This window comes from Sturnira hondurensis, unplaced genomic scaffold (assembly GCF_014824575.4).
Source record: "Sturnira hondurensis isolate 20B ecotype Veracruz unplaced genomic scaffold, ASM1482457v3 Scaffold0019216, whole genome shotgun sequence".
Lineage (NCBI taxonomy): Eukaryota > Metazoa > Chordata > Mammalia > Chiroptera > Phyllostomidae > Sturnira > Sturnira hondurensis.
Window position 1 is genome coordinate 2,058,053 of NW_028091847.1, and position 10,538 is coordinate 2,068,590.

Consider the following 10,538-nt stretch of genomic DNA (forward strand, 5'->3'; position numbering starts at 1 on the left):
GGCAGTAGGAACTTGCATTTCCTATTCAGAAAAATGAAGACAAGACAGCCTACAGGCAGGATGTGCTCACTGAATTTAAGAACTAAACAGCTGGAGAGCAGCTGAAGCTCTGAATGCAGTTCAAAAACCCGGGTTGTGACGTTCCCAGTCACACTTCCTTGGCAAGTCACTCAACATGGAGCCTCGGTTTTCTCAGTGCAGAATGGAATCATATTGGCATCATTAAGATCATAATATTATTAGGATATCATTAGTATTTTCCTAATATCTTACCTCTCAGAGAACCTCTGGGAAGGCTCACTAGGGGTTATTATCCTACTTTTGGCTTCCAAGGCAGAGTTAACAAGGGAAGGGGAAACTAGGCGGGAAGCTAGGGCGGGGACACAGTGTAGCTGATCTCCCATAATTCCTCTGTGTACTGAGCACCACGTATTGGGCTCTGCTAATAAGTAAGAGTCCCTGACCCTAAGGAGCTCATACTTCGGTGGGAGGAACAGATGTGTAATCAGGCAACTGCCACATACTGTGATGAGTGTTTCATTAGGACAGGCTGCGGGAACACATAGGATGATCCCTGTCCCCACCTAGGTACAGTGGGCAAAGGTTTCAGAAAAGCTGACAACCAATCAGTCTTGAAGAATCTTAACACTGGTGGGAAATGCCTGAAAAGCAGTCCCAAAGAGAGCTGGGTCAGGTGAAAGCATGGGTGGAGGTTAGAGGGGTGGATGTGGACCTGCAGTCCAGACAGCATGACTTCCTTTAAAGATTGTTGGCGTCTTCTGGGTCCTCTTGTGGTCAGTCTCAGCCTGAGAACAGGGCTGGATGACAGCTCTTGGTGGCCCCACATGGGGATGCCCAGCTCTTGGGATTAGAGTGCTTTTAATCCCCATTTTTGTCCTGAAGAGAATTACAGGATCAGCTGTGGGGATTGCTCTGATCTAGCAAGGCTTGGTCCCAGGTCAGGCACCCAGAGGATGCTGGCTGGTCCTCAGCTGCCCCTTCCTGCAAGGCTCGTCTCGCCTGAGAAAACACAATGCATGCTTTCTACAGCAAGCTGTGGTAGATACAGCACATGGGATGGGAAGTGAGGGTGGCTGAACAAGAGACCCTAACTCGGTTCAGGCTGAAATCCTACTGGGTTCTCTGACCCACAATCCCTTTACCACCCTATACCTGACCTCATGTGCACAGAGCTCTGCCCAATAGCAGACAACCCCAAATATCTTTCCTTTATTCCACTTGGTAAAGGAGTGGCATCTTCTAAGAGAAATTCACCAAAGACGAAGGAAGAACAAAATCTGATCACAGGGACAGTCACGCTTATAAAGTAGTGATTTCTAATCCTGCTGCCTCAGTGATTTGGGGCTAACAACTAAGATGAGGCTTGGGAAGGCCCCCGCCCCCTGGGTGGAGCCTTGGGAAAGCAGAGCCCTAGAAAAAAACTGAGTCGGATCCAAAAACCCATCACATGAGAGTCCAGAGCTATGTGGATGCTCTCCCAACACCAAGAGACTGAGGTGTAAGCCACAATACCAATTCACAAATAGTAATTTATAACAAGGAAAATAGCCACCATGGGGACTTGACAAGCAATCCTCTGGTAGTCTCTTCTCTCTATACAGGAAATACAAACTGAAGCCAAATTATGATCAGAAGATTCCTGCAGAGCATGAAGTCAAGCAGGGAGAATCAGAGACACATTATGATGGCAGAGCTGGGACAGCCATATATATTCCGCTGCTATGAAGACATTCCAGCAGCCACAGGGACCAGACACACAATCCTCAGGCAGGGCACCCTCCGTTCTCTGAACAGCCTGTGATAAAGTGCCCCTGTGAGTCCCATTTTCAATCATAATGATCGCTAACAGTCATTGCACACTGGGTCCTATGCTATGCATTTCCAAGCATTTTCTCAGCTTATTTTCAAAGTACCTTCGTATAGAAGATAACTGTTTTTATCATTACCATTTTCTAGATGGGAAAACTGAGGCTGTCCAAAGTATAGAAGAAATTTGCTCAAGGTCACACAGTCCAATGGTAGTAGAGTCAGAATTTGGATCCAGGCCTGTCTTTTGCCAGAACCAGAGCTCTTAAACCACTATGCAAAACTGTTTCCGAGTTTTCAAGAGGTCCACTCACCTTCAGCTGTGACATTCCATCTTCAGTCATTTTACCGGCTTTAGCAGAGTTCTAAATGCCTCTCTGTGCCCATATGTATGGTGTACCCATATGTATGGTGTAGTGGGAGAAACAGAAGCTCTGGAGTCAGATAGCATCCTTACTTCACCCTTTACTTGCTACACAACAGTACTGGACACTGTCACTGCTCCAACCCGATGCCCCTGGAGTGCCCCTAAGGTTTGGTGTGTGTGTGCTTCCAACAGACTGCACCTGTGACTCTTCAGGCTGAAACTACCTTCAGGGAAATTCTGCCTGTGATCACGATCCTGCTTGACTTTTTCCCTTCCCTGTCCTCTCACTCTCTTATCAATTTCTTCTGGGAGCACATCCCTAACAAATGAGTGGGACATGATCTTAGAATTCTAAGATTCTAAATCTCAGATCCTAATCTTAGAATTTGCTTCTGGCCCCAATCTCAGATGATGACCTGGAGCAGGGGTTGCCAAATTCAGCTTGCCACCTGTTTTGGAAAATGACGTCCTACGGGAACACAGCTACTCTCACTCACTTTTGAGCTGACCGTGGTGGCTTTTCAGCTACAGCAGTAGTACTGACTAGTCGTGACAGAAACTGAGCTGCCCACAAAGCTCAAAATATTTACTTTGGCCATTTTCAGAAATAGTACTGACCCCTAGTGTAGAGTAAGTCTAGTAATACTTATTACTCACTAGTCAGGGTTGTCATAAAAATTAAGTTAAGTTGGAAAGGGCCAGGCACATTCCCTGGCATCTATCAGGTGCTCAGCTTGTTTGTTGAGGTGGAATGTAACACGAGATACTCCCCAAACTGTGGGTCTTCTTTTTAGATCTTGGGAATAATGCCTGGAAAGTTTTCCTTTTTTTATTTTTAGACTTTTCTCCCCTCTCTCCAGAAAAGGATACCTCTCATCTAGGAGATTTTAAGGCAGTGTTACTCTGCCAATCACCAGCATGAGAATCACCCTGCAGCTTATTCAAACTACAGATTCTGAGCATCTACCTTAGACTGTCCGTGGGATTACAACCTCAGGGTGGGGTCCAGCTTTCCAGGTGATTTCAATATCATGGACAGTCACTAAAGCTTACATCTATGGTAAATCTATACATAAATGCAATGGCTTAAGAGCAAAAAATTCAACAATTTTTACCTCTGGGGGCAAGAGGTTTGGGAGGACTATACAGAAAACCTTGAATATACATGGGGCTTTTGATTTTGCCAAGCATTGTTTTAGGTTTCTTTCATATTCACTCAATCATCTTAAAAACCCAATAAATAAGTAATCTTATTTTTTTAAGGGTGAGAAAATGGAGGCAGGGAAATTTAAGTATTTTGTCCAGGATTACATCACTAATTCCATGCTTTTGCCCATTATTCTACAGCTAAGATTCCAACATAATTAGCTGCCTCCAGGATCCAAGTTCTTAAGCACTAGGTCATACTTCCTTTCTTTTAAAAGATTTTATTTATTTATTTTTAGAGAGAGGGGAAGGGAAGGAAGGAGATAAACATCAATGTGTGGTTGAGTCTTGGGCGCCCCCTACTGGGGACCTGGCCATAACCCAGGCATGTGCCCTAGACTGGGAATCGAACAGGTGACCCTTCGGCTGGGAGAGCAGCGCTCAATCCACTGAGCTACACCAGCCAGGGCTATACTTCCTTTCTAATCCTAGGAATGTTATATTTTCAAACTGAGTATGGTATACACATACATAATAGATTTATTATTTACACTTTTCATACTGTATTACAGATGTCTTATATATGAAATATTGCATTTAAACATATATATGCTCTTACAAATACCAAAATATATAAAAACTATAATTGGAAGGAAACCCATTTCTCTAGAGCCCCAAAGACTAGGAGTGGGAGAGAACCCACTCCTACCCCGATGGGATAGCTGGAACTCTTGCATCCCACTACCTGTTCCTCTTGAGCAGCAATTTTTCAACTGGTGTACCACAAGAATTTAAAAAATATGCAATACCTGACTATTTAGTCGGGGACACTGACCTCCTTTTCCCTTACTGTCAAATACAAAAATTTGACAGCCAACACAAGAGCCTTCTGGTGTGAATGAATCAAAATTATACCTCTTTGGTCAGACTAGCAAAAAATATTATATATTTTTGGTGTGCCTCAGAATTTTAGTAATTAGTTTATGTGTGACATGAGATGAAAACGGCTAAAAAATCGCTGCTCGAGGAATCTCACCAATCACCGCCGCAACATCCTCTCTAACCTTAGAGGGCGCTGTCTTCACCCTCACTGCACGCAGGCATAGGACCAAGTTTTAGAGTTTGGAAAGTGATAATTAGGTAACAATAGCTCCCAGTGCCCATCGGCACAAACAGAAAAGTGGTAGGCATTGTGCTCCAGCTGCCGGCATTGTGCTCCAGCTGCCGGCATTGTACTCCAGGTGCCCGCATGTGTGTTATCCGAAAGGAGTTCGCAGTTCCATTTCTAACCGTGAATCCGAGGCTCAGAACGGGTTCACGACTTGTCCTAAGCCGCAGAGTCAACTAGCGCTGGAACTTGAACTAGAACCTCTGAGCGATCCAGTGCTCGGGGCTGCCCGCCGAGAAAGGGTCCCGAACGGGGCTCTGGGTCATCTACCCCGCTCAGATTCAGAGACTGGTTTTCTCGGGAGGTTTGGGGTGGATAGAAAACTAAGACTCTCTTGGGTCCTGTTTGCCCTGGCTAAATACTGCCCAGATTCTGAAGGTACTGGATCTTGGCTCCTGACTAAGGCGTCCTCAGAGAGGGGCAGATGGACGCGAGGAAAGTGAACAGTGAGAGCCGAGACGGAGCCGGACCAGGAAGCTCCACCTGAGCTGGGCAGCGCCAGGAATACCCACCTAGAACGAGGATATGGTCCTCCGGCCGCAACTCCGGCTCTAACAGGGCACGGAAAGAGGCAAAGTCCCCGAACCACTCGTAGGGAGCAGAGTCCGCCGAGCCTCGGTAGCGCTTGTCCCAGTACTGAACGTCTCGGTATTCGCAGTTCTGTTCTGGTAACTCCGGCAGGGACTCGGGGGACCTGGAAGAGGCCATGCTTGCTGCTGCGGGGCCTCTGGGGCAGTCTGTCTGCCTGTTTAGGTGGGGCTTGGCTCCCTCAAGCAGCCAGTCGGAATGGTGGAATTTGGTAGGAGGTGCAGCCTTTTGTGTCTCCGCCCCCAAATGCGGTTGCCCAACATAAACACGTGGAACTTCCGTCCTCTGCTTAAGCGCTCTTTGAAGAAGACTCCGGCTGGGGAATTTACGTTGTCCACACTCTGAATCTTCCTGTTGTATTTCTCACTACCTTCTGAGAATCACTTCACAGTGTCATACTTGGGTTTATCACTGCTCCCTCTCATATTTTCAATTTGAACGGCCCTTTCCATTAAATATGAAAGATCCGCTTCCCCAGTTTTGAGCATTTGGAAGGCTCTGAGGGATGGCGGGAGGGACGAAGACACAGGTCTTGCCCTCCAGGAAAGACCAGCATGAACACAGATATTCTCAATACAAGCGAACCTTATGCTGGGCCGGAACGGGTGGTAAGGGCGCCGACAGGAACGTTGCTTTTCTGGTCAAACGTTCGATCCATCTTTATATACTGAGGAATAAGACCATTTTTGCTCGTAGAGAGAGTGCAGTCCGTTAGCAGAAAGCGATGCATAAAAAAGTAAATTTTAGTGTAGTAAATAAGAACTCGAAAAGAGTCGACGCTCGGTGCGTTACAACAACCGGCGCTCGGAGCGGAACCTAAGTGCCAAAGGGTCCGGTTTCCAGAGCGGCAGGCTCACACAAGCAGCGCACCGTCAAAATGGCGGCGGGTGTGCGGAAACGCGCTCGGGCAGGACCCGCATCCCGGGTGGCGGGGCGCTGCGGGCAGTGGCTGCGCCGCGCCTGGCAGGAGCGGCGTCTGTTGCTCCTGGAGCCGCGCTACACGCTGCTGGTGGCTGCCTGCCTCTGCCTGGCGGAGGTGGGCATCACCTTCTGGGTCATTCACAGGGTGGCATGTGAGTGCGCCGAGGGGGAGGGGAGGGAAGCGGAGAAGGCGGGAGGGAGGTAGAACCGAACTCCTCACTTAACCGGGACTTGGATTCGGAGCCAAAACCCAGACCCAGGTCCACTTAGTCATCAATTACAGACCCGTATCTTTTGCCCCAGATTCTAAGCCTACTCCACAGAAAACCAACCCTAATCTTAATCCCTCCCCCATGACGGAAGGGGCAATCCTAGAGACTGGCCCTCTGCCCAGAAGGTACAGCCGGCCGGGTCGAGAAAGTATATCAGCCTGGAAGGCAGAAGACCTCAGTCCAAGTTAATGTACTGCTGCTACTGCTCGTCTCCGAGTGTTCCCCAGCTGGGTCTAATCTGCCCAATTCTGGGGTCTTTTTTAGCGGTGGAACATAGACCTTAAGTGAGGGTAATACTAAGAAGTGAGATTGAAGAAGTTGAGAGACCAGATCATAAAGGAGTCTAAACTGTGTTAAGGACATAGTTAGTTAGCATGGTAGTTAAGAATCCAGGATCCTATAAATTCCAATCTCAACTCTACCCTTCCAGCTCACTGATCTTTAGCTAGTCACTTAACCTCAATAATTCATAGAGTACTCTTCTAAAAATGGGAATAATAGAGGTTGATCTTTATTTAAAGAGCCTTGGGAATCGTTGAAGGGTTTTAAGCAGAGGGACATGAAATGATTTCTATTATAGGAAGAGCTCCTGGTTGCAGGGTGGCAAATACATTGCGGTAGGGTGCAAGTGGAAGCTGGGAGCCTAATTAGGAAGCTCTTGCACAATTCAGGGTACAGGTTATGTTAGGCCCAAATTTGGGTATGTAATAGTAGAGAAGGATGAGACAGTAGATATATGTAGAATGAAGAATAGACAGGATGAGGTAAGTGGGGTTTAGAAATGAAGGAGAAGTTTCAGGGTTTATGGCCTGGGCAGCTAGGAGGTTGGTGATGCCATTCATGGAATCCAGGAAGGGGAGCAGGTTTGGACTGGATTATAAGTTCAATCACAGACGTATTGCGTTTGAGGTGCCTGGGTTCACCCAAAGAATGTCAGGTATGCATTTAGGTCAGAGGCTGTGAAAGAAGTTCTGAGAATGAACTGGAGTTCTGTACTTTGATGGGCTGGAGGTCTCGAGAGCAGAAAAGTTCTGGACTTGAAAGTAACCACACCATTTTTTCCTTTTCCAGATACAGAGATTGACTGGAAGGCCTACATGGCTGAGGTAGAGGGCGTCATCAATGGCACCTATGACTATACCCAATTGCAGGGTGACACTGGACCTCTGGTGTGAGTGGAGACAGGAGATTCAGCGAGGGTGTGAGGGGCTGACTAGATACCAGGCTGGGTAGCCTCACCCAGACTCACTTCCCTCTCATCTTTCAGGTACCCAGCTGGCTTTGTGTACATCTTTATGGGGCTGTACTATGTCACTGGCCAGGGCACTGACATCCGCATGGCCCAGCATATCTTTGCTGTGCTCTACCTGGCCACCTTGCTGCTTGTTTTTTTGATCTACCACCAGACCTGCAAGGTGAGTCCACAATACCAGGACCTGGGTCCCTAACCTGGGAGGGCTGCAGTGTGGTGATGGCTGTGGGTTGGTGATCTGACCTTCCCCACTTTGCCCACCTCTTAGGTACCTCCCTTCGTCTTTTTCTTCATGTGCTGCGCCTCTTACCGTGTCCACTCCATCTTTGTGTTGCGGCTCTTCAATGACCCAGTAGCTATGGCGCTGCTCTTCCTCAGTATCAACCTTTTGCTGGCCCAGCGCTGGGGCTGGGGTTGCTGCTGTTTCAGGTCAACATCCCACCCACCTGGTCCCCTTTGTTACTTTTTGTATTTCCCTTACTTTCTTCCCGATTTTCTGCAGCAGAGGGAGTAAGGGAGTGGCCAGACAATATAGGTCAGTCAGGGCCCTGGTAGGGGAGTCCAGGATCTGTAGAAAGTCTCCACTCCAACCCACAACATACGCATCCCCTCTTCCCATCCTCTCTTCCTTCCAGACAGCATCTGTTCTTGGTGTTGGTCATTGAACATTCTTAATACTCAGTATATGTTTGCTTGCTCAGTCTGGGCATAGAAACTAGATATCTACTCCCTATCCCCCCAGCCTCCTTCCAGGCTACCTTACCTTTCCCCCAGCAGTTCTGAGTGTGGGCCCTATCCTGGAGCTTGGTGGTCAAGGGGAGGGGTTGCTATGATGGTTGGGGGCGGGGGGCATGCATCTTTTGGTGGGATGCATGGCCCTGGGGCTGATCTCCACCCTTCCTCTCTTCTACCCACCCTAGCCTGGCAGTCTCTGTGAAGATGAATGTGCTCCTCTTTGCCCCTGGGTTACTGTTCCTTCTCCTCACACAATTTGGCCTCCGTGGGGCCCTCCCCAAGTTGGGCATCTGTGCTGTCCTACAGGTACTCCCACCTTACTCCTTCCCCTTTTTAATGAAGGGGAGGCCACTCTTCTCACCTTGAGACTTCGTCAAAGCCAAGAGACAATGGTTTTGGAGTTGATTCTGGGCTGGGCAGGCACTACTTCTCTGGGCTTTGGTTTCTTTAGCTGTAAGATAAGAAGGTTGAACTAGATGGTCTCTTAGGGCCTTTCTAGCTCTGCCCATTTATGACTTAAACCACTGTTATTACCAGCATCCTCGGCTTCCTTGGCCCCAGACTTTGGCAGGCAAGAGAGGGAGGCTGGCTTTCTTGCTATTTTTAATGGGATTTAAGAAACCTCTGAGACTTCTGCCCTGTTCCCACTCCCTTGACCAGCACAAGGCTGGAGGGGAGCCTGGGCAGCTCTGCTGACATCACACCCGTCCTCAGGTGGTGTTGGGGCTGCCCTTCCTGCTGGAGAACCCCATCGGTTACCTATCCCGCTCCTTTGACCTTGGCCGCCAGTTTCTCTTCCGCTGGACAGTGAACTGGCGCTTCCTCCCCGAGACCCTGTTCCTGCATCGTGCCTTCCATCTGGCACTGTTAGCCACCCACCTCACCTTGCTCTCATTCTTCGTTCTGTGCAGGTGGCACAGGTGAGAAAGGGGAGCAGTGCCACCAGCACAGTTGGGGGAGGAGTGATGGGCCTGGGCCTTGGGGCTGCTTGGGGGAAGACGTTGAGCTCATGGAAGTGAGTTTAGAGCTTGTCCCATGACGGGGGCTTGATGGATGTCTGAATGGCGTCTCTCCAGGACGGGAGAAAGTATCCTGTCGCTGCTGAAGGATCCCTCCAAAAGGAAGGTTCCACCCCAGCCCCTCACACCCAACCATATCCTTTAAATCATGGGAAGGTAAGTATTGCCATCTCCAGGTGCAGATAGGGTCCCTGGTCAGGTAGCCCTGGATGGCTGGTGACATGGAGAGAAAAAGAAGCACTAGTAGTAGCCACAGGGCCCTTGCTTAGAGCTCCTGCTCTGTACCAAACACTGTCCTGAGCATTTGCATATTTAAACATATTTATTCTTAATTTTAAATATTACTGAGTGATTATGAGTGCTCGTCCTCTGCCTGGCATTATACTGAGAGATATATATACACTCTATAACATATACACTCTATAACATTTTTTTAATGTTTTATTTATTAATCTATTTTTTAGAGAGGGGAAGGGAGAAAAAGATGCATATCCAAAAATATGCATCTGGGAATGGTAGAAGCAGGGGGGCTATCTGACCCCCAAACTTTTACCCTTCTGCTTTGGAACCTCCCTGCCTGCCCCCACCCCACCCCCAATTCCTGCCCCTTCAGCTCCTGCCCTTGGCCTTGACCACTGCATACAGATTGTTTCTATCCTCTTCACCTCCAACTTCATTGGCATCTGCTTCAGCCGTTCTCTCCACTACCAGTTCTACGTCTGGTATTTCCACACACTGCCCTACCTCCTGTGGGCCACACCGGCACGCTGGCTCACACACCTGCTCAGGTACTGGGTGGGATGACCCAGGGGAGGGGAAGGATCAGGGAGCTCTTTGTCCCACGGCCATGACCACGGAGGGGCTGGGGTGAGCTAAAGGGCTGGGGCCTAGAAACTGGACAAAACCTGGAGTGTATTTCTCATCTCCAGGTTGCTGGTGCTGGGACTTATTGAGCTCTCCTGGAACACATACCCATCCACGTCGTGCAGCTCTGCTGCCCTGCACATATGCCATGCTGTCATCCTGCTGCAGCTCTGGCTGGGCCCCCAGCCCTTCCCCAAGAGCATCTCTCACAGCAAGAAAGCCCACTGAGATCCACCTCTTCCCCATTCTCGGACCCTGGGTGTGGATGGACTCTGTGCGCTTCCCAATAAACCTTACCAAGTCCACTTCTGTGCAGCCTACATAGAGGTGCCTAGACCAGGTTGTGAGGGGCATGCACATGGAAGATAACTCATTCAGG

At 48.8% G+C, this 10,538-nt stretch overlaps 2 protein-coding genes across 3 annotated transcripts in view; one reads left to right on the forward strand and one right to left on the reverse strand.

The window, feature by feature from the left end:
- The window catches only part of ECE2 (endothelin converting enzyme 2), a 31,294-nt gene extending 25,899 nt beyond the window's left edge, over positions 1-5,395 (reverse strand). The window contains exon 1 of one of the 2 annotated variants that reach the window (XM_037071008.1): positions 5,021-5,395. In XM_037071008.1, coding sequence (XP_036926903.1) covers positions 5,021-5,216 — 196 coding nt within the window. In that variant the 5' untranslated portion in view covers positions 5,217-5,395. The remainder of the gene's footprint in view (positions 1-5,020) is intronic. The other variant, XM_037071007.1, reaches the window with a different exon arrangement.
- A 568-nt stretch (positions 5,396-5,963) lies between these two features.
- ALG3 (ALG3 alpha-1,3- mannosyltransferase) lies at positions 5,964-10,464 on the forward strand. Its single transcript, XM_037071013.1, has 9 exons — positions 5,964-6,169; positions 7,361-7,460; positions 7,557-7,704; positions 7,810-7,970; positions 8,462-8,582; positions 8,991-9,196; positions 9,353-9,429; positions 9,939-10,083; positions 10,225-10,464. The coding sequence occupies exons 1-9, from the start codon at positions 5,974-5,976 to the stop codon at positions 10,385-10,387; spliced, it is 1,317 nt and encodes a 438-aa protein (XP_036926908.1). The 5' UTR covers positions 5,964-5,973; the 3' UTR covers positions 10,388-10,464.
- Positions 10,465-10,538: the final 74 nt, after the last annotated feature.

Excerpts from the sequence above, each read along its gene's own strand:
- ALG3 (XM_037071013.1), top strand. The coding sequence starts at position 5,974 with ATGGCGGCGGGTGTGCGGAAACGCGCTCGGGCAGGACCCGCATCCCGG. Across the intron at positions 7,461-7,556 it reads GGTGACACTGGACCTCTGGT|GTACCCAGCTGGCTTTGTGT; the intron begins GTGAGTGGAGAC and ends CTCATCTTTCAG. Across the intron at positions 9,430-9,938 it reads CCAGCCCCTCACACCCAACC|AGATTGTTTCTATCCTCTTC; the intron begins ATATCCTTTAAA and ends ACCACTGCATAC.